Source organism: Bufo bufo, chromosome 5 (assembly GCF_905171765.1).
Source record: "Bufo bufo chromosome 5, aBufBuf1.1, whole genome shotgun sequence".
Lineage (NCBI taxonomy): Eukaryota > Metazoa > Chordata > Amphibia > Anura > Bufonidae > Bufo > Bufo bufo.
The window spans coordinates 484,351,094-484,375,534 of record NC_053393.1 but is presented as its reverse complement, the minus strand read 5'-3'; the positions used below and the strand labels follow the sequence as shown (position 1 = coordinate 484,375,534).

Sequence of the window (24,441 nt, the reverse complement as noted above, 5' to 3'; positions counted from 1 at the left end):
ACCGTAGCAGAATGAGACATCATACACATGAATCTGTTCAGACCTCAGTTGTCCCCAGACTCCACTGAGTATATTGAACTTTAATCTATTAAATGTGTTTCTTAGGAGAATTTAATGACTGTATTATTGTAAACTTCTACACGTCATTTACATAGGTACTACCATGGACGAAAACAGAGGAAATAAGCTATGGAAATAAAAATGAGGCACCTAAAGATATGGCCTCACAAGGAGGATTTTCCAGAGCAGAACTTCTGTTGCAGATTTGTTGCAGATTAAGCTGTAAGGCTACTTTCACACTAGCGTCGGGGCTCCGCTTGTGAGCTCCGTTTGAAGGGTCTCACAAGCGGCCCCGAACGCATCCGTCCAGCCCCCAATGCATTCTGAGTGGATGCGGATCCGCTCAGAATGCATCAGTCTGGCAGCATTCAGCCTCCGCTCAGCAGGCGGACACCCGAACGCTGCTTGCAGAGTTCAGAGCTGCTTGCTCTTCAGAGTTTTTAAGGTTGGGAGCTACCTCAGCATGACCATTCTCAAATATTTTCCTTATGAAAGTAAAGAAGTGGTCTTTCATTTCTGGCTTCTTGTTGAAGCTACGTCTTAGAGAAACAAAACGTCTGTAGAATTGCTCTCTGTTGTTAGGAAAACGTTGCCTTTGAGGCCTGAAGGGAAGGGGTGTGACCCAACTGTTTGTTTCATCCTTACTGATTTCCCTTTGCATGGTCTCTGAAAACAATCTGTCTTCATGGGACATTGCTATCTGATTGTCCTCCTTGGTCCTTTGGAACACTGAGCAACCTAGCTTGTCTTTGTCACTGTCACAAGCTATGTCGTGGTCTACAGAGTCTATGAAAGAACAAGGTAGTTGAGTACTATGTGGCAATTCCTTTATGAGGAAGTTGTTTTTACATGGTTGGAAGTAAGAAGGACGTCCATTATCTAATGTGCTTGTAAGCATGCTATTAATGGAAGTTGGTTTGTGTATGCTTCCTAAGCAGACATCTCCTACTATGACCCATCCTAGGTCATGCCTTTGGGCATACGGAGCATGATGAGGGCCATTAATCTGTTCTCTAGTTTTATGAACTTGTAAGATATCTCTCCCTAGGAGTAGGATTATCTGAGCGTTAGGATCAAGTTTTGGTAATAAAGTCCTCTGTGCCCCCTACATTGTAATAAAGTCCTTTGTGCCCCCTCCGTAGTAATAAAGTCCTCTGCGACCCCTCTGTATTAAAAACAATAAAACACACCTTGTCCCGTTCCTGAAGCTCACATACCTCTCTTCCCTGCAGGCACAGGTCGCTCTGCAGCACTGTGTGGACGGAGATTATGCAGATTACCGGGCTGCAGGCTCCACCCACACAGGCCGGCAGCGTGATCTGTGCCTGCAGGCTGAATGGTGGAGTGGGGAGAAGTGTTCCTGCTTCACCATTCTGTGTGCCGCCGACCTGAAGGAGGCTGAGGAGCAGTGAGTGACAGTACCCAGCTCCCTGCGCTCCAACAATGAGCGCTTCCTTCTGTATTGATGGAAGCGCTCATTGCTTCTGGCCTCTGGCAGCTGTGCTGTAGGCCCCCACAGGAGCTGTGGGCCCCGGCACTTGCCCGGGTATGCCGGGTGCTGACGCCGGCCTTGAGTGGCATGTTACTTCTTAGAAGCAGATTGATTTTGCATTGAAGTAAATAGGGCGGCAGAAAAAATGCTTTTCAATTTTAGAAGCGGTTTTAGAGGAGTTTTTAGTGGTATTTCCGCCACCAAAAAAAATTCAGAATTATATCCCAACCAAGGGTGGGATAAGAAAAACGCTGTCAGAACCTCTTCTAAAGCCTCTGCTAAATCCTTTTGTTAATCTGCTTCCAAAACCTGAACCAAATACTCTAAAACACAAAATATCAAGATTGGTGGTGTACACTGATACCTAAAGATATCCAACAGAACACATATGGCTTTGGCGTCCCTGTATTCTTACAGTGCATGTGCGGACCAAGCCGGCATACAGCAGAGAGTGAGGCCGAAGTCTGCGATACGGCAGGATTCGTGAGTAATAACTCCCCTATACACTGCAAAGATAAAATACAAATCCAATGAACTTACCGGGAACCGTGAGTGAATAAACGTGTATCTTTCGCAACAGCCAGAAGTGTAACTGATATCCCGTAGTACCAGGTTAGGCACGGCAGTGCTATCATACAGAGTACTATTTGGATTACATATTGATACTGTTGGAAACTATTTGGAACAAGATATAATGAATTGTAAGATGTGCACACCAGTATAATCAACTATAAGTACAATAAAGCGCAAATTTTAATATGTATGAACTCTTATATGCGAGAGCTCCGCATTCAAATTCTTAAAGGGACGGGGATTATTTGTTTATTTTGGTTTTTATGTGTATTGTATTTTAACCTGTTCGCTACCAGCTCTGTACATGTACAGTGCTGGCTGCTCTGGCTTAAATACCAGTGCTGTAGTACTGTAGTGCGCTGATCGGGTGGGTGCAGGAGCTGAGCCCACCTGATCAACTGTAGGGGTCCAGCAGTGACTGATAACCGGACCCCTGCTGTATGCGGTGGCATCGGTGAAAACACAGATGCCGGCGCATTAACCCTAGATTTGCCGCGGTCAGCACTGAAGTATTGTAATGCATTGTACAGGGGATCAAAAACTAAAGTGAAAAAAAAAGTTTCAATTAAAAAAAAGGGTCCTTTTCCCAAAAAAAGAAACGTAGACATATTAGATGTCGCCACGTCCGACTGTGATATAAAAATATCACATGTTCAACCCCTCAGTTGAACGCCGTAAAAAATAAAAAAAAGTTCCAAAAAAAGCCATTTTCTGAACACCTTGCCTCACAAAAAGTGTAATACCAAGCAATCAAAAAGTCTCATGTACCCCAAAATGGTACCAATGAAAACATCACCTCATCCCGCAAAATTATGCCAACATAAAGCAGGCATATGGGGAATGTTCATTGATAAGTATTGTGACACAGTGAGGGGTTGTGTCTGGCAAGGCAGGTATTTTCCTCCCAGCATGTGCTGCTGGGCTGATTTGCAGCCAGGTGAGGTCAAATACCGGACCGGATTTTAAGTGATTTTAAGGGTTTTGGCAGCACCTGGCTGTTCTCAAATAGGCAGCTGGGCTCAGAAGCCAGGTCTCTGTTTTGGGATCTGAGGCTTTGCGCAGTGCAGGAGGGCTGAGAGCCTCACTTCGGGGAAACAGGCCCCCTAAAGCCTGCTGTGGACTACTGGAGGCAGAACTGCCAGCAAGGTGACTTGTGTGTTATATGAACTTTCCATTGTGTGTGAATTAACACCAAGACTGCAAAGTTACGTGCTGTTTTGTGCAATTGCCTCAAGTGTGAATAAACATTGACGTTTTGAATTCAGAACTTGTATTTTGCCTCTGTACTGCGCCCGCTTACCCAATCTACGAGAGCGAAACCCCAAAACTGATGGAGGGAGCGTGCACAAGCAGTGAGGCTGGCGTGAATGCCGATATTTACTGGTTTCTGCATTTTTCAGACACGGTTGTATGTCGTACATTAAACCAGCTGTATTGCAACCAGTGCCCCACGACAAAATGGAGTCTGTTGTGAAGGCCCTCATGGAGGCTAATCTGCAGCAGCGAGAGACAAACCTGCAGCAACGCGGGGCTAATAAGCAGCAGCAGGAGACTAACCAGTTGCTGTTACAACATGTGATGGCTTTGCAGACAGCAGGAGCAACCCTGAGCATCCACGATGCCCGGAAAGCAGTCCTTGCCGCGATTACTAAGATGACCCCCGAAGACGACATTGAAACCTACCTAGCGAGGTACGGGAAAGTGGCCATCAGGGAAAATCTACCCTGTGACCAGTGGGCTGAGGTCGTCTCTCCATTCCTGGCATCCGAATCCCAGCGGGTGTATTTCGACTTGCTGGACGATCAAGCGGCCGACTACCAAAAAGTAAAGGGTGAGATTTTGGCAAGACTGGGGATGAATGTGTTGGTCCGGGCCCAGCGGGTACATCAGTGGGGGTTTAAGCCGGCTGAGCCTGCGAGGACTCAGTATTATGACTTACTCCACCTCTTGCAAAACTGGCTGCAGCCTGATGTGCTGAGTCCCACGGCTATGCTGGATAGACTATTGGCTGATATGTTCTGGAGTGCTCTGCCACCCCCTCTCCAGCACTGGATCGGCCAGGTGTCTCCTGGCAATGCCCTAGAAATGGTGGACCTGGTGGAGCGCTACGAGACTGCTAAGACTGTTACAGGTGGTTCTTTTGGGAATAGGGCAGTCAAACCCCGTAAATCTCCATCTCAGACCTGGCGACTTGTACCAACCAAACCAACTCTACGGACCTTACTCTGACAGTCTGCTGGCGGTGTCAGAATCCAGGCCATGTAAGAGCTGACTGTTCCCATCAAGTGGAACCCATGGATACTAACTATGGCTACTGTCAGTCGCTATATGCCAGGAATCTGTGTGCAGCAGGTACCCCAAAAACTCTAAACCACCTGTGCCAGGTGGAGGTAGGACACACTCCAGCGGAGGCTCTTCTGGATTCAGGGAGTCTGGTGTCCCTAGTAAGGGCTCCTCTGGTACGGTCAGCGGAGTATACTGTCCGGAAAGTCGGGGTCATGTGCATCCATGGAGACTTAAAAGACTATCCCATCACCCTGGTGTCTCTAACCACAGGGTCTGGCAGATGGACTCATGAAGTGGCAGTTTCCCCAAATTGACACTACGAACTTATAATAGGGAGAGGCTTCCCGGGGTTCCCGGCACTGTGGCCTGCTATGAGAGTGACTGATCCCCATGAGACAGGGGTAACCCTAGCAGAGTGGCCCGGCTCAGGGGGCAGACCAGAACCCTGGGAACCTGAGACCGAAGGGTCAGCGGTAGGGGTGACCGCCACTTCGGTGGAAGAGGGGGAGACAACCCCGCTAAGTGTGATGGTGGGAGACGTGGAGGACTTGCCACCGGGTCCTGAATTGGCAGACCTCAATGTCTCCGGGGATAATTTTGGTACCGCCCAACGTCGGGACTCAACCCTATCCCACGCCTGGGAAAATGTGTTAATAGTAGATGGTGAACCACAACAACCTGGGGCAGAGTCAGTGTTTCTCCGTTTTGTGGTTCATCAGGATATGTTGTATCGTGTAAACCCACTACGGGGTGAGCCGATAGAACAATTGGTGGCCCCTAAGGTTTATCTCAAGCTTGTGTTAGATCTAGCCCACCAACACGTTCTCGGGGGTCACCTGGGGCTGCAGAAACTCAGGATCATATTCTACAGCGGTTTTACTGGCCCAGCATATTCAAAGAAGTGGAAGAGTTTTGTAAGTCTTGCCCGACCTGCCAAATAAATAGTCCCCGGACACATTTCTGTAGTCCCCTAGTACCTCTCTTGATTATCAAAGTACCATTTGACCGAATAGCTATGGACATCATAGGCCCAGTACCGAAGTCCGCCAAAGGGCATCAACACATCTTAGTCATTCTAGACTATGCCACTCGGTACCCGGAGGCGGTGCCACTGCGACATACCTCGGCCAAACTCATAGCTAAGGAGTTAATGGAGATGTTTTCCCGAGAAGGACTACTTAAAGAGGTTCTGACCAACCAAGGGACCCCTTTTATGTCCAAGGTGATGAGGAAACTCTGTAAGTTGCTGCACATAAAAACAACTATGGACGTCCGTTTACCATCCACAAATGGACAGTCTGGTAGAAAGGTTTAACCAAACATTAAAAAATGTGTTGAAAAAGGTAGTGTCTAAAGATGGGAAGGACTTGGACTTCCTTCTGCCCTATCTCATGTTCGCAGTGCGAGAGGTACCTTCTCGCCTTTCGAACTGCTATATGGAAGACACCCTCGCGGTCTCTTGGCCAGAGAGGCGTGGGAACAACAACCCACTCCACATAAAAGTGTCATTGAGTATGTTACCCAAATGCAAGATCGGATAGTGACAGTGTTGCCTCTTGTTAGAGAACATATGAAGGCAGCTCAGCGAGCCTAGAGTCTGGTCTATAATCGGCAAGCTCGGGTCCGGATCTTTAACCTGTTGATCGGGTTTTGGTTCTGGTGCCGACCGTAGACAGTAAGTTCCTGGCTAGGTGGCAGGGGCCCTACGAGGTACTCAAGAAAATAGGAGATGTAAACTACAAGGTACACCAGCCAGGGCGGGGAAAGCCAGAGCAGGTTTACCATGTGAATTTACTCAAACCGTGGAAAGATAGGGAAACCTGTACAGAAGACAGCCCGCGGCTGGGTTTTCTAGGAGAAGAGGTACCGGTACCTCTATCTGATGCAAGAGAGGCGGCTGCCACAGTAAAAATTGCTGACAGCCTCTCCTCTAAACAGACTCAGGAGGCCAGGGAGTTTGATAGTCTGAACACGGATGTGTTCTTGGACCTTCCTGGACACACTTCCATAATCCAGCAGGACATTGTCACTGTGCCTGAGGCAAAAGTCAGATTAAAACCATACCGGGTACCCGAGGCTCGGCGATAAGCCATATCGGAGGAGGTGCAGCTAATGTTGCAGCTAGACGTCATTGAGGAGTCAAAAAGTGAGTGGGTCAGTCCTATAGTATTAATACCCAAGCCGGACGGGACGTTGCGATTTTGTAGCGACTTTCGAAAACTTAACGAGGTTTCCAAATTCAATGCTTATCCCAAGCCCTGGGTGGATGAGCTCATCGAGAGGTTAGGACAAGCCCAGTATTTTTCTGTTTTGGACCTCACGAAAGGGTACTGGCAGGTGCCCTTAACGGAGGCTGCCAAAGAGAAAACTGCCTTCATAACGTCTGAGGGGCTGTATCAATATAAGGTATTACCCTTTGGTCTGCCTGCCACCCCCGCCACTTTTCAGCGACTAATGGACATTGTGCTTCGTCCACATCATCGGTACGCTTCGGCTTACCTGTACGATATTGTCATCTACAGTACCGACTGGGAAAGTCACCTGCCCAAAGTGCAGGCTGTAGTGGACTCCCTTCAGAAAGCTGGCCTGACCGCTAACCCCTAAAAATGTGCGATAGGGTTAGAAGAGAATAACTACCTGGTGTATGTCATTGGGCGCGGAGTCATCAAACCCCAAGTGAACAAAATAGAGGCGATACAGAATTGGCCCTGACCTGTTACCACTAGGCAAATAAAGTCATTTCTGGGAATGGTGGCCTATTACATGAGATTTGTTCCCCACTTTGCTACTCTAGCCACGCCCTTGACAGGACTCTTAAAGGGACAAAAGTCAGTGATGGTTCGCTGGGATGATCGGGCAGAAGAAGCTTTTGCCACTTTGAAGTCGGCCCTTTGTGGGTCACCGGTTTTGGTGACACCCGACTTCAAGAGGGAGTTCGTGATACAAACGGATGCCTCCGAAGTAGGCCTCGGTGCTGTACTGTCTCAGGAAGTCAACGGAGAGGAGTATCCCTTTGTCTTCCTAAGCTCACCCAAGCCGAAACCAGGTACAGTATAGTGGAGAGAGAGTGCCTGGCTATCAAGTGGGCACTCGAGTCTCTCCGCTACTATTTGTTGGGGAGAAAGTTCCACCTGGTGACCGACCACTCCCCTCTCAAGTGGATGAGCCAGGCCAAAGACTGGAGAACTTTAAGTTCTCGGTAGAACACAGAGCAGGCCGGTTGCAGGGAAACGTGGATGCCCTGTCCCGGGTGCATTCTCTGGCGTGTGTTCACCCCCTCAGGGTTGAACAAGGGGGGGGTATGTGAAACAATGAGGGGTTGTGTCTGGCAAGGCAGGTATTTTCCTCCCAGCATGTGCTGCTGGGCTGATTTCCAGCCAGGTTTGGTCAAATACTGGACCGGATTTTAAGTGCCGGTCTGGGTTTTGACAGCACCTGGCTGTTCTTAAATAGGCAGCTGGGCTCAGAAGCCAGGTCTCTGTTTTGGGATCTAAGGCTTTGTGCCGTACTGGATGTCTGAGAGCCGCACTTCGGGGAAACAGGCTCCCTAAAGCCTGCTGTAGACTACTGGAGGCAGAACTGCCAGCAAGGTGACTTGTGTGTTATATGAACTTTCCATTGTGTGTGAATTAACACCAAGACTGCAAAATTACGTGCTGTTTTGTGCAATTGCCTCAAGTGTCAATAAACACTAACGTTTTGAGTTAAGAACTTGTATTTTGCCTCTGTACTGCGCACGCTTACCCTATCTACCAGAGCGAAACCCCACACTATTTTATGAGGTATTACTATCTGCCTTAAAAGTAGAGAAAATTTCATTTCGAAAATTGTGGTTTATTTTATAAATAAAGGTTAAATATATCGACTCGAATTTACTGCTATCATGAAGTACAATGTGTCACGAGAAAACAGTCTCAGGATGACTTGGATAAGTAAAAGCGTTTCAAAGTTATTACCAAAAAAAGGTGACGCATGTTAGATTTACAAAAATCGGCATGGGATTTAAGGTGAAAAGTGGCTTGGTAGTGAAAGGGTTAATGTCTATGCAATGAAATAGTAAAATATATGCAAATTAACTGTGAGCCATCGATTTTTTAGTTGTGTATACTCTTCTAAAACACTTGTAATACTTCTCTAAATCCACCACCAAAAGAGAAATCAGCCACCAAAAACAACTTGTTTTCAGCTACTAATCTGCATTTTTAATTTTCTGCTGCAGATTTTGACATGTAAAATTAGCTTTAAAGGGATTGTCCATGTTATTTTTTTGTTCTTTGTGTGTTTCAAACTAAGCAAATGTAAGGGGTTTTCAATTCACTTCCATCTACAGTGTGTGACGGTCCATCCCATGACATAGGTGAGAAGATCGGAGAGACCGGCAGCACGTGAGGGTATCTGACAGTCTCTGTTATTTCCTTTCAGTGTTGTGTTTGGTAATTACCACACCTCTTGTCAGGTGCTGCTTGTAGTCATTACTGAGGCCCTATTTAGTTCTGACTCACACTGTTTACCATGCGATTGATATTTCCTGCTGGAGTTGGTTGAGCTGGTGTGTTGTTCCTTTGGATCTCCTGCTCCTCCATTCTGCTTTAAGCTAATTGCATTTTGTCTTGGATTTTGTTGTTCGCTTGTGTGTGTTGTTGTCTAGGCCTCAGGGAGAGGCTGGTTCCTTCATCTGGGAAGGAACCAATAGTCTCATTCCCTGCCACCATTCCTAGTGACTTCCAGGGTCTTCAGAGCCTAGGTTCCGATGTATGAGTATTTCCACCTTCAGGGTCTACTCATACTGGCAGGAGTCAGGGAGAAGTCTAGGGATTCCTAGAAGGTCACCATCCCTCTCCCTTAGCTTTGAGGCCTAGACTCTGGTCTATTCCTTCTGTGTGTCATTTGGTGTTATACCCTCCCCACTACACGTGACACAGTGGCTCTGTTCACCTAGTTAGCTGAGGGTCACATGACCAGTGATGTCAGCTTCTTTCCTTGTTCTGATGACATTATGTGCACAAACTTGAGGGAGCAGGAGGAGCAGGTCCGCCTCTGTGCACGAAACGTCCCTGTAAAGGCTGTGCTGATTGGAGCAACAAGCCATGCCTCCTACACTGCCCAGTCTGTTGGCCACACCCTCTGCACTGCCGATCTGCTGGCTGAGCTGTCTGCCCTTTGTCTCCCCTCCCACTGGATTCTTAAGCAAAGTTTAACCCCTTGTATCATAATCAGCACAGACAGGGCTGGAGACTTTGATTTAGGTACTGAGCAGCTACAGGGAGACAAATGCTGTGCACAGGGTCTTCCATCAACCCTGCAAAGACAGAGCTGACAAAAACTTGAGGAGTTCTCTCCTCTGTACTCCTCTGCTGCCTGTGAAGAAGTGTCTGCAAAGCATTGCACAAGAACAGGTAGGGGGGGGGGGGGAATCCTGTGTGTATCAGCAATGTCATTTTAGTGCACAGGTGGGACTTTTACACAGAACAGGAGTATGCCAGCAGTCAGACTACAGACAGGGCAGCACTTTTATTCACACTCTTTTAAGAGCAAGGGGAGGGGAAAGACAGTCTTTGACACCCACAAATATTCATAATTAAAACCTCAGAGATTATTGTTACACGCCACCACAGCTCTGCAACTGCATGTCAACAAAGGACCAGAACAATTTGCCTAAAATTTGCTTTGCTTATTGATATATTGCATACCATTAGATTTACAGTGCTTTATTTTTTTTTCCTTTATATAACTTGGATAATCTCTTTAAACTATTGGCACTGATGTCCGATAATTTAATATGCAGGATTAATGTTTACAAGGAGGTCTCCTGACTTGTGTGCTGATGATGCATTGGGAACATGGCTGTTAGTGGAGGATTGTGGCCATCAGCGGCCTCCATTTATTTACACTCAGGATTGACTGCTCCTGCCTTAGTTTCCCTATCGGTCTCAGTGTAAATGATTGGAGGACGCTGATGGACTAAATCCTCCATTGGTAGTCATATTCCCACTGCAGCTTTGTCCCCAAAAAATCACTTCACGTGTCAAAAAATGCTAACACAAAAAAATGTTTGTTTGTCCCATGTTTAATAATTCCTGTAGACTTCTATTCATCATCTGGAGATGGTGTTTCTTGCATAAAAAAAAGTTTTAAAAAATGCCAGTAACAAAAACACATAAAACAAACTAAAATATTCCTTTAAAGATCTATATGTGACACTACCCTAAATCACATTGAGAGCGGCACTTCACGGTAGTGCTAGTGAGTAGAGTTGAGCAGACAGCTGGATGTTCGGGTTCAATGGGTTCGGCCGAACTTTAAAAAAAAGTTAGAGTTCGGGACCCAAAGTCAATGGGGACCCGAACTTTTGAGCACTAAAATGGCTCTAAAAATATCATGGAAAGGTCTAGACGGCTGCAAATGGCAGCAAAATGTGGTTAAGTGCATGGCAAATGCTCTGCAAACAAATGTGGATAGGGAAATGACTTTAAATAACATAAAATATGTAAAAATAAAAATAATAATCTTGATCTAGGAGGACGAGGTCCATATGGAGTAGGAGGTTGAGGAGGCAGTGGATGTGGCGGTGTAGGTGGAAGCGGCGGTGAAGGGGGAGGAGGAGGTAGCCTACACTGGTTTTTGGTTTTAAATTTATTTTTATTTTTTTAAATTAGGGTACACCCCAAAACATTGGGAAATATAACCTGTGATAACCCCCTCCAGTGGTGCTAAACACATGTTCAGACAATACACTGGCTGCAAGTCAGGCCAGCACCTCCAAGGCGTAAAGGGCAAGCTCAGGCCATGTGCCCAATTTGGTGACCCAGAAGTTGCAGGGGGCAGACCCATTAGTCAGTTCGTGTAGACCTGTGCACACATACTTCCCCACCATGTTGCACGTCCCCCTGATGTTCACGATCCAATTGAATATCTGCTCTATCAACTTTCGATGTTCTTTTCTGCGCCTACCATGTTGATCGCGGTTAGCGGCGAATCAGGGTTCCACGCCGGAGAGGGAGCATGAGAAAGGGATAGCACATCTAAGGGAGATCAATGGATGAAATTTAATTGTGATCGAGCGGAAATGTAGGAGAATCTATTAAAATGGAAGAATCGAAGGAAAGGAGGGGGCGCGCGGCAATTACCCACTCCCGACTCGGGGAGGTAGTGACGATAAATAACAATACAGGACTCTTAAGATGCCCTGTTATTGGAATGATCAAAAAAAAATTATAGGGAATGTCACTGGGGTATTTAGGATTTGGAAACTTTAGACAGGAGAGGCCCTGCTGCCACTTTGTTGACTGTAGATAACTTCTGCCTGATCGCACGTCCCCGTGACGTCCACGATCCATTTGGATATCTTCTCTATCAACTTTCAATGTTTTTTTCTGAGCCTACCATGTTGATCACGGTTATCGGCGAATCAGGGTTCCACGCAGGAGAGGGACCGTGAGAAAGAGAGACCACATCCAAGGGAGGTTAATTGTTTGAAATGAAATATGAATGAGCGAAAGAGTGGGACAAATTATTGAAGCACAAATGTGGGACAAGTTCTTAAAGTTTAAGCATTAAATGAAAGGAGGCGCATCAATTAAAGAAAAATTTTTGAAATTTAATTCCCCGTCACCTATGCAGAGCAGGGGTTTGTATACGGCAAAATTGGTAAAATGTCACTTGACAATGTAACAGACGATTTTTTTAAATTTATGTCCCTATCACCTATGCAAAGCAGGGGTTTAATCATGGCAGAAAATGGTCAAATGTCACCCAAGAATGTAACAGACAATACAAGGTATAGCAGGGGTGTATCACAGCCAAAAATTAGTGAATTTCACCCGAGAATGTAACAGATAAATTAATGAAATTTGTTTACCTGTCTACTAGGTATAGCAGTGGTATATCACACCCAAAAAATTTTTTATTTCACCCGAAAATGTAACATACAAATTAGTGAAATGTTTTTCCTGTCTACTAGGTACAGCCGGGGTATATCACACCCAAAAATTGGTGAATTTCACCCGAATATGTAACAGACAAATTAGTGAAATATTTTTACCTGTCTCCTAGGTATAGCAGTGGTATATCACAGCCAAAAATTGGTGAATTTCACCCGAAAATGTAACATACAAATTAATGTTTTTTTTTTACCTGTCTACTAGGTATAGCAGTGGTATATCACACCCAAAAATTGGTGAATTTCACCCGAAAATGTAACAGACAAATTAGTGAAATGTTTTTACCTGTCTACTAGGTAGAGCAGGGGTATATCACACCCAAAAATTTGTGAATTTCACCCGAAAATGTAACTGACAAATTATTGAAATGTTTATACCTGTCTACTAGGTACAACAGGGGTATATCACACCCAAAAATTAGTGAATTTCACCCGAATATGTAACAGACAAATTAGTGTTTTTTTTTTTACCTGTCTACTAGGCAGAGCAGGGGTATATCACACCCAAATATTGGTGACTTTCACCCGAATATGTAACAGACAAATTAATGATTTTTTTTTTACCTGTCTACTAGGTATAGCAGTGGTATATCACACCCAAAAATTGGTCAATTTCACGAGAAAATGTAACAGACAAATTAGTGACATTTTTTTACCTGCCTACTAGGTATAGCAGTGGTTTATCACACCCAAAAATTGGTGAATTTCACCCGAAAATGTAACAGACAAATTAGTTAAATGTTTCTACCTGTCTACTAGGTATAGCAGTGGTATATCACACCCAAAAATTTGTGAATTTCACCCGAAAATGTAACAGACAAATTAGTGAAATGACATAAAATAAAATAAAATACATACAAATTAAAAAAGAATTGGTGGAGGTCCATATGGAGTAGGAGTTTGAGTAGGCGGTGGATGTAGCGGTGTAGGTGGAAGCGGCGGTGGAGGAGGACAAGGTAGCCAACACTGTTTTTTGTTTAAAATTTTATATATTTTTTTTATTAGGGTACACTCCAGAAGAGTGTGAAATATCCAAAATACAACAATGAGCAATTGCGCTGTAGTATAACAATGGTTGGTTAAGGCCAGTATACATGTCTATTCTGCACAAGGTATAGACAAGTCCTGTGGGAGCCATGCCTGGTTCATTTTTATGAACGTGAGCTTATCCACATTGGCTGTGGACAGGCAACTGCGCTTGTCAGTGATAACGCCCCCTGCCGTGCTAAACACACGTTCAGACAATACACTGCCTGCAGGGCAGGCCAGCACCTCCAAGGCGTGAAGGGCAAGCTCAGGCCATGTGCCCAATTTGGAGACCTAGAAGTTGAAGGGGGCAGACCCGTCATTAAGTACGTGTAGGCGTGTGCACACATACTGCTCCACCATGTTAGTGAAATGCTGCCTCCTGCTAAGACGTTCCATATCAGCTGGTGGTGCTGGTTGTTGTGGTGTGCTGACAAAGCTTTTCCACATTTCGGCCATGCTAACCCTGCCTTCTGAGGTGCTGGCGGTGCCCCAGCTGCGTTGGCGACCTCTTCCTCCTCCTCTTCCTTCGCCTTGTGGTTCCACTGTGCACCTGCTGTCAGGTGGGAATGCCACCAGCAGCGCGTCTACCAGCGTGCGCTTGTACTCGCGCATCTTTCGATGACGCTCCAGTTACAGAATTGAGGATGGTACGTTGTCCTTGTAACGGGGATCCAGCAGCGTGACCACCCAGTAATCAGCACAAGTTAGAACGTGTTCAACTCGGCGGTCGTTGCGGAGACACTGCAGCATGTAATCGCTCATGTGTGCCAGGCTGCCCAGAGGCAAAGAAAAGCTGTCCTCTGTGGGAGGTGTATCGTCTGTGTCCTCTGTATCCCCCCAGCCACGCACCAGTGATGGCTATGAGCTGGTTTGGGTGCCACCCTGCTGTGAACACGGTTCCTCCTCCTCCATCTCCTCATCCTCCACCTCGTCACCCTCCAGAACTGTGCCCCGGCTGGACAATTGTGTATCTGCCGTTTGTGGTTGCCAGAACCCACCTTCGGAGCCACTTGTAAAATGACTGGCCGGAAAGCCTATGAAATGATCCCTCTTCCTCCTCCTCCTCCTGTGACACATCCTCTTCCATCATCACCAGCAGCGTTTTTTCAAGGAGGCATAGAAGTGGGATAGTAACGCTGAGAATGGCATTATCGGCACTGGTCATGTTGGTGGAGTACTCGAAACAGCGCAACAAGGAACACAGGTCTCGCATGGAGGCCCAGTCATTGGTGGTGAAGTGGTGCTGTTCCGCAGAGAGACTCACCCGTGCGTGCTGCAGCTGAAACTCCACTATCGCCTGCTGCTGCTCGCACAGTCTCACCAGCATGTGCAAGGTTGAGTTCCACCTTGTGGGCACGTCGCATATGAGGCGGTGAGTGGGAAAGGCCGAAGTTACGCTGCAGTGCTGACAGGCAAGCAGCAGGGTGAGAACGCCGAAAGCTCGCACAGACGGCCCGCTCTTTATGCAGCAGCTCTGACATATTGGGGTAATTTTTAAGAAATCTCTGCACCACCAAATTCAGCACATGCGCCAGGCAAGGGATGTGCGTCAAAACGGCTAGTGCCAGAGCTGCTACGAGATTTTGCCCATTATCGCACACCACCAGGCCGGGCTTGAGGCTCACTGGCACCAACCACTCATCAGTCTGTTGTTCAAGGCCCGTCCACAGGTCCTTGTCCCCCAAACAGATAAGTTTTAAAACTGCCTGCTGTCGTTTACCCCTGGCTGTGCTGAAGTTGGTGGTGAAGGTGTTACGCTGACCAGATGAGGAGCCAGTAGCGGATAAGGAAGCGGAGTAGGAGAAGGAAGCAACAGGAGGCGAAGAGAAGCACCCTTCAATCCTCGCTGGTGGAAGGACATGCGCCAAAGTGCTATCCGCCACTGCATTTACCCAGTGTGCTGTTAGGGAGATATAACGTCCCTGACCGTGCTTGCTGGTCTACGTATCCGTAGTTAGGTGGACCTTGCCACAGATGACGTTTCGCAGTGCACACCTAATTTTGTACCCCACTTGGTTGTGCAGGGAAGGGATGGAACACCTGGAAAAGTAGTGGCGGCTGGGCACGACGTACTGTGGGACAGCCACCGCCATAAGGCTTTTAAAACTCTCCGTCCCACCAGACGGAATGACAGCATTTCAAAGTACAGTAATTGCTGGCGTTCAGGGCCAGGGATCGCGGGTGGGTAGGGGGGTACTTCCTCTTCCGCTCCAGTGTTTGGGAGATGGAGAGCTGAACGCTTCCGTGGGACATTGTGGAGATGCTTGGTGACCCATATGGTGGTGTTGCTGGCAGATCCTCTGTTTGCGGGGTGGCAGGTGGCACTGTCACTCCAGAGGTGGATGAAGAGGCCGAGACTGCAGCAGAAGAGGAAGCAGGAGGAGCTATTAATATGCTATTAAATGCCAAAATTAAGTGTTTTGGCAACAAAAGCTGTAAAAAGCTTAATTTACTAAGAAAATAGAACTGGAGTATCTACGGCCTTTCTGCCGCACTGTAATATGCTGAAAAAGGACAATATTTACTGGATTGGCAAAAATAAAATGGCCGCCGATGCCAGTGAATGGATTTTTCTTTGTCACTGGGCTCAGGGCAGGGTAAAAAAAAGGGTGCACTGCACCCACAAAAGAAAATCGCTGGAGATTGCTGAGTTCAACAAGCACTGTTCTGAATTCGGAATAGAAAATCTTTCCTACTCTGTCCGTAACAGCACCAGCAGCATCCTTTCCCTGTGCTAATAAGAGCTGATGTGACGTGCGGCGCTACGTGACTCAGCCTTATATAGAGGCTGGTTCACATGCTGCACTGGCCAATCACAGCCATGCCATTCGTAGTGTTGTGGAAATTTTATTAGGATGTGTATTTAATATATTGTGTATTGTCATCATGTCTCTCAGTGTCAGGGTAAACTATTGGAGTGGATATCTTCCCGTGTATGTCCTGTCCCAGCTGCTGGGCGCAGAGGTCGGCGAATGGTCCATGTGCTAAGCACTGGGCTGTGGGCCGGGGGAGACTGATGTGTTCAGCAGAGCAGTGTTTTGTTGGCAAGACACGGATTTATTGTCTTGGCGTGGATGCATTTGTTAAGAGAACAATATAATAAAAGGAACGTGCGTTTGTTGTCTCTAGTGCGCCTGGTCAGCCGCTGGAGATAATGACGTTGTCCTGTAAATAAACATGCATAAGGATCATAGTAGTTTTATCTGGCATTGATCACTGAGCAAGGCTGGATAAAATTAACTCCAGTGGTAATGGTAGATTACATGTGTTTGTTGGCTAGGTTATTCTAAATGATGGTGTCTTGTCTTCCTATGTCATCACTTCCTGTATGTCATCACTTCCTGCATCCTTGTTATGGGCCAGCCCCTTTTACTTCTTTTGTGAGTAAATAAAAGAAACAGACTGGGCAGGGGGAAGGGCAGTTGCTCAGCAGAACTTAACATGAATACACCTTTGGCTGACTGCGGTTGAGGTTTTTACCTTTACCTACACAAAGCCTGATGAGAGCGGATTTCTAATATTAATATTTCTATAACAGTAGGTATAGCTGTGATGGTTTCTAAGGGCACAGAGTTAAACGCTTGTTGATTGGCTGCTCTGCATCCTTTTAAAACGTGCCATTAAATTGCCGAACACCGAACCCGAACTTTTACTAAAATGTTCGGGTTCGGGGTTCAAAAACCGTAATACAAAAACCGTAATGTTTGGTAGGAACCCGAACTTTACAGTTCAGGTTCGCTCAACAATACTAGTGAGGTGACAGGTGGTCGGTGGGTAAACGATAAATATTTATTGTGGGGAAACCCATTTAAACTGGGCTCATTTGCCTTGCAACATAAAAATACGTATCAGGATACGGCCACTCGGCCAGGTTTCCTGATGCAATTTTGGAAGCCAAAATCAGGAGTGAACTCAAAAAAGAAGAGAAGTCATATCTGTCCTTTATTTTTCTCCTTTTATGATCCACTCCTGATTTTAGCTTCCAAAACTGCATCAGAAAACCTGACCATGTGACCGTACCTTGAGGGTAGTTTTATGCCCTTCGATCATGCATATGATACAGCAACTTTCAACTAAATGTCATGTGATTGTGATCATCTCAATGGCTACTTTAGAAATTGTAATTGTAAAAATTTAAAAAATTCCTCAGATCAACATTTAGCTGTAATAAAAAGCAATCACTTGATGGTCTTGCAGTGAAGCAATTGAGTTACGTACAATGTATCTCATTGACTTTTTTCAGGTTCCTCTAATTATAGCTATTGTTATTATCTAAGAAGTGACCCACGCTGATGTTACCGTATCAGACAAGAAGGTGCCTCATTCATTTTTTGAGAAAATAAAAAATAAATAAAATACAAGGATGGGCAATCTGATGGTGTCTATCTGATAGCAAGGTACTAACGAAGTGAATCTGACTCTTGTTTGTGTCCCCTTAGGTTTAACTTGGAAAGATGACTACACTCAACATATCATTGCGAATGAATTATCAAATATTCGTAAAGTCTATAGCAGACAACCAGAATCTCTTCCATCTGATGCTTCCAGCAATTTAAGGTAATAAACTTGTTGCTTAATTTGTTATTTCCTCTGCGATATTTATGGAACCGCGCTGCTTCGCATTCGAAAAACTTTATCCTTTGGTACAATCATCCACATTGTCAGACACCGGACATCAATACTCCCAACATTGATCTTGAACCGGACCTCTATGGGTTCTTCTGTAGAGTATCAAAATAACACAATAGTGAAATACCTCCTGTAGAGTTTAAAATTTCTGTGGTTTTATTATACTCACAAACCGAATAAAATTGGCAGCATATCATAAAACATAATCCACTTCACAGCCCGATAGGCTTCGTCAGGGGCGACATCTGAACATTACTCCAGGCTGAGTCTATTTAACTCCAATCCTAAAAAATCTGGAAATTACATCAGGTTTATGGTTTTATGTTTTAATATGACTGAAGGTTTTTGGATATAATTTATTGGGCTGTATAGGAAGGTGATTAGAAGAGGGGTTAATTTACCTGTTAGCAGTTTAGAATGGAGATGGTATATCTGGGTTGGTACTATGATGTAATTTCTAGATTTTTTAGCATTGGTGGAGGGTTGGCGTTAAATAGACTCAGCCTGGAGTAATGTTCAGATGTCGCCCCTGACGAAGCCTTGCGCGAAACCCGGGTCGGGCTGTGACGCGGATTATGTTTTATGATATGCTGGCAATTTTATTCTGTTTGTGAGCATAATAAAACCACGGAAATGTTAAACTGTACTGGAGGTATTTCACTATTGTGGGATTTTGATACTCTACAGAGGAACCCATAGAGGTCCGGTTTAAGATCAATGTTGGGAGTATTGATGTCTGGTGTCTGAAAATGTGGATGTTGTACCAAAGGATAAAGTTTTTCGAATGTGAAGCAGCGCGGTTCCATAAATATTGCATTGTATATCTGTGTGAATATACCGACTTCACTTCTGGGACCTGCAGCGCAAGTATTTAAGCTACGCGATAGGAAGAATTTTATTGTGACTTTTGTACTTTTATTATTTCCCCTGCACATTCAATAAGACGCAAGTACACAGCTCTGCTACATGCAGGTTGCACATACAGCTCTGCTACACAGTACACATCACTGCTACATGCAGGTTACACATACAGCTCTGCTACACAGTACACAGCTCTGCTACATGCAGGTTACACATACAGCTCTCTACATAGAGGTTACACATACAGCTCTGCTACACAGTACACAGCTCTGCTACATACAGGTTACACATACAGCTCTGCTACACAGTACACAGCACTGCTACATGCAGGTTACACATACAGCTCTGCTACACAGTACACAGCTCTGCTACATGCAGGTTACACATACAGCTCTCTACATAGAGGTTACACATACAGCTCTGCTACACAGTACACAGCTCTGCTGCATGCAGGTTACACATACAGCTGTACTACACAGTACACAGCTCTGCTACATGCAGGTTACACATACAGCTCTGCTACACAGTACACAGCTCTGCTACATGCAGGTTACACATACAGCTCTGCTACACAGTACACAGCACTGCTACATGCAGGTTACACACACATCTCTAGTACACAGCTGTATTTGATGGCTACAGTTCTGTACACTCTACCAGCTGCTGTGTACATCTGACCCCTCCCACACACGTGACTCGTCACATGGTCATGACGTCATCACAGGTCCTTTGCCTCTCCAGCAGCTAGCAGCTCCGTCAGGTGAAGAGTGTGTGTAGTAGGGCGTATTTTGAGTTAGGGAGGACGGAGTTTTGGATGAGGGAGGACGGAGTTTTGTCTGATGTCTGAGGGAGGACGGAGTTTTGGATGAGGGAGGATGGAGTTTTGGCTGATGTCTGAGGGAGGACGGAGTTTTGGATGAGGGAGGACGGAGTTTTGGCTGATGTCTGACGGAGTTTTGGATGAGGGTGTAATGAGTTTTGGCTGATGTCTGAGGGAGGACGGAGTTTTGGATGAGGGGGGACGGAGTTTTGGCTGATGTCTGAGGGAGGATAGAGTTGGAGGACAGAGTTTTGTCTGATGTCTGAGGAAGGACGGAGTTTTGGATGAGGGTGGACGGAGTTTTGGATGAGGGAGGACGGAGTTTTGGCTGATGTCTGAGGTCTGATGGAGTTTTGGATGAGGGAGGACGGAGTTTGGGCTGATGTATGAGGGAGGACGGAGTTTTGGATGAGGGAGGACAGAGTTTTGGCTGAAGTAGGACAGAGTTTTGACTGATGTCTGAGGGAGGACGGAGTTTTGGATGGGGGAGAAAGGGGTTTTGGATGAGGTCTGATGGAGTTTTGGATGAGGGAGGACGGAGTTTTGTCTAAAGTCTGAGGTAGGAGGGAGTTTTGCCTGACGGAGGATAGAGTTGTGGATGATGTCTGACGATGTCCTAATATGTATGCCGTACTGTAAAAAAACAACAACTATGCAACAATTGCTGAATTTGTTTCTTTCATCTCCCAAAAACACAACAAAAACCACTGAGTAAGTCAAATTAAAGTTTGCTGCAACTGTGTATTTAACATGTGAAGTGTCGAGTTAAAGCAGTACCAGTGAAAACTTCAACTCATCATGCAAAAACAAGCCCTCATGCAAAAGTTGTCCCAACACAAAAAAGTTGTTCTTAGATTTTATTCTGAAAAAGCAGTAGTACATAAAAAAAATCTTTATTTAGTACCCCCCAAAAATCAATCAAAGCTTTTCACTTCATTATATGTTTCTTGACGACAAGTATTCCCAGTTCCCTAAGTGCTTTGCATCAGTGTCTCTGACCACTGGGATCAGCTGCCAACTATAACGGGGCTATTCCAAGAAATAGTGGCCTGGTGACTCCTCTGCAGCAAAGGCCAGATACCTGTACTGGAGTCCAAGGGTAAAAACTAGGGGATTGCCAGGATAATGCCCTTAGGACTAGTCCATAGTCAAACCGGTAGGTTGGTACAGTAGGTTCACACCCACTGCTTGTTACAGTGACCTCGAACTGGACGGGAACCTACTCTATATGATACCTCTTGCTGTGCCAACGGGCCTCAAATGAATCCAGAAAGAGCTTACCTGGACGCAAATGATTTTGATAAAAATATATTTGCAAAACATATTCATTTTATACTAGCTACAGTATCCTGGAACAAAAGGTTACTGAGGTTTTTTTTCGAGTGCAAATAAAAAAAGTTGCCATAAAAAAATAGACTAGGAACTTAGACTGGTTTATACCAGTCCATTCATCTTCTGAGTACAGTGATTGGCTATGTTGGCAGTACCATAGAGAATAGAGCGGCACCACACATGCATGACCGTAACTCCATTGACTCAGGAAAGTCAGGGTCTTCAATTCTCATGAATGGTGGGGGTTGTTTTGGTGTGTGATAAGTTGTTTTGGTAGGACAACACCTTTAATACAGTTGACTAATGGCAGGAAAGACTATAAAATAAAAAATAACCATTTCCTGTTAAATCCTTCACCACTTCCGTGATCCAGTACTGTCACTCCGGTGGTTTCTGCTGGACCTTTAAAAAGTGAAACACTGTAGTATTTCTTAGGCTCCTAGATGTGTCACAGACATTGTCTTGCTGCATCAGAAGTGACTGCATGGATGACCCATTGAGGCGTTATGGACACTGTTGGGCTCAGTATTTTCAGTCAACCAAATTGTATAGCTGGTATACTGTAGCTCGTTTGTTATATTGTTTCTTTTAATTTTTTGGATAATTTTTTTTTAAATAGACATTTATAAATGAAAAATCATATGAAAGATAGAAGAATAGGATGTAGTGGCCAAAAAAGAAGAAATTTACCAATATCCAGCATGAGAAAAAACATTAACTTCAAAACTAATAATATTATAGAATTCTATTGAAATGATGAACTACAGAAGATAGAAACAAAAAATAACTGTGATAGAGGCTACAGAAGGAAATAACTGAAAAGTGTGGATTTTTCCAATTAAAAATTAATTACTGTCTATCTCTATAATATTGCTTCCTTCTCACTCCCAGGGTTCCTACAATAAATTCGGAAAGCAACAAAGATTATGAATCTGAAGCTAATAAGAATTTTGCCAAATCTTTTCATCAATATCTTCAGTATCTTGGAATTCTGCCACAGCCTGTAGCTCCAAGCTTCTACCCAAGGACAAAGAGTGAGAAGCCTGTGATTACGGTAACAACCTTAGAAATTATTTATAAGCTCTTCAGCACTTCTGCATGACAATAAGGTTACACACACTGTCAGTGTTACTTAGGAATATGTGTAGTAGTAGCACACCTCTTAGTTTAATCTGCATTGGTAGGGGAGGAAGTGGTGATTGTCTGTGGCTAGCATAGTATTTTGGCTGGCATATTAGTTTGGAGGCCTCTAGTGACATCAGCATTTTTGAGGAACTTCGGGGGGTGCTATAGTATTTGGGTCATCTGTGGCTTGCACTTTATTTTCTGGGGTATCTGTGGATGGCATAGTATTTTGGGGGCACCTGCTGGGTCATTTTTAGTGGTCATTTGTAGGTAGCAAACTAAAATGGGGCATTTGTTGCAGACTCCGTCTAGCAGTGTAAAAATATAAACAAAAAAGCCCTTGCCCTGCGTGATACAGCAGAGGGGCTGCCTGGGTAAAAAAGGGGATATGTCCGGGTTCACCTCTGAACCCATACAACCCCTTTAATTCTTTTATCTGCCAACCTGAACAGTGCAAATTTTTGCCTATATACATGTCAGTACTTTTTACTTCCTCAGTATTCGTCTTTGCAGGATATTTACATACAGAACTTCCTGTTTTCATCAGTTTTCTGGTAAGTTTTCCAATCAAACCCAGCATGCTTTGCTCTGTAATATTGCTCAGAGCTTGCTCCTGTCACGGATGTTGTACAGGAAACAAGACAATACAATATAAACAATGACTCACTGGATCCACAACTAAGGAACAAAAGGGAGACCCCTGCATGAGACCTGCCGCTCTCCCTTATTGCTCAGCCTATGCGACCACCCCAAAGGTGGATGGGCGCATATCCACGTACCTCGACTATCTTACACCTGAAGACCCTACAATAGTGAGGGGATACGACCACCGGCTCCCTACACAGACACGGAGGGAGTCAGGGTCACCTGGATCCAGAAAACAGAAAATCATAAATACATAAACAGCACTCATCTTGCAGACGACTGTGGACTGAGAACTAGGAACAGCATGCACACACACTCCAGGAAGTTGTATAAGCCGCACACTACTGCATTCTGGGGAGGAACTTAAAGGGCAGCAATCAGTCCAACTGCATGACAGCTGAGATAGACTAACGAGATGAGGAACTCAACCAAAACAAAGAAATTCAAGGAGGAGGATCTGAAAGGCTCCTTTCAGAGCTTCTCAGCTGTCTGGCTGTGACAGTACCCCTCCCTCTACGAGTGGACTCCGGACACTCAGAGCCCACCTTCTCAGGATGGGACCTATGGAAAGCCCTGATGAGACGAGAGGCCTTAATGTCCGTCACTGGGACCCACATCCTCTCCTCAGGACCATAACCCTCCCAATGAACGAGGTACTGGAGGGAACCGTGGACAAGACGAGAATCCACAATCCTAGAGACCTGAAATTCAAGATTTCCATCAACCATAATCGGAGGAGGAGGCAAAGGCGAGGGTACAATAGGTTGAACATAAGGTTTTAATAAGGACTTATGAAAAACATTATGGATCTTCCAAGTCTGAGGAAGATCAAGACGGTAGGCAACAGGATTGATGACAGACAGGATCTTGTAAGGCCCAATAAACCTAGGACCCAACTTCCAGGAGGGAACCTTCAATTTGATATTCCTGGTAGACAACCACACCAGATCACCAACATTCAGGTCCGGACCAGGCACACGTCTCTTATCTGCCACACGCTTATATCTCTCACTCATGCTCTTTAGATTATCCTGAATCTTTTGCCAAATAGATGACAAAGACGAGGAGAATCTGTCCTCATCAGGTAAACCAGAAGACCCCTCTCCCGAGAAAGTCCCAAACTGCGGATGAAACCCATATGCACCAAAAAATGGTGACTTATCAGAGGACTCCTGACGACGGTTATTTAAAGCAAACTCAGCAAGGGACAAAAAAGAACACCAATCCTCCTGATTCTCCGCCACAAAACAGCGCAGATATGTCTCCAGATTCTGATTGACGTGCTCCGTCTGGCCATTCGACTGCGGGTGGAAAGCAGAAGAGAATGACAACCGAACCCCCAAGCGAGAACAGAAAGCCTTCCAGAATCTGGAAACAAACTGTGTGCCCCTATCAGAGACTATGTCTGAAGGAATACCATGCAATTTGACAATGTGGTCAATAAATGCCTGCGCCAGCATCTTAGCATTGGGCAAACCAGGAAAAGGGATAAAATGCACTATTTTGCTAAAACGGTCCACCACCACCAGAATCACAGTCTTCCCCGAGGAACGAGGCAAGTCCGTTATGAAGTCCATGGACAGATGTGTCCAAGGACGGGAAGGAATGGGCAAAGGGAGGAGAGGACCTGATGGCCGTGAATGAGGGACT

At 45.3% G+C, this 24,441-nt stretch overlaps 1 protein-coding gene across 1 annotated transcript in view; it reads left to right on the top strand.

The window, feature by feature from the left end:
• PTPRN2 (protein tyrosine phosphatase receptor type N2) overlaps window positions 1-24,441 on the top strand; it is a 1,243,324-nt gene that overhangs the window by 340,476 nt on the left and 878,407 nt on the right. The window contains exons 4-5 of the mRNA XM_040434195.1: window positions 17,819-17,936; window positions 21,913-22,075. Coding sequence (XP_040290129.1) covers window positions 17,819-17,936; window positions 21,913-22,075 — 281 coding nt within the window. The remainder of the gene's footprint in view (window positions 1-17,818; window positions 17,937-21,912; window positions 22,076-24,441) is intronic.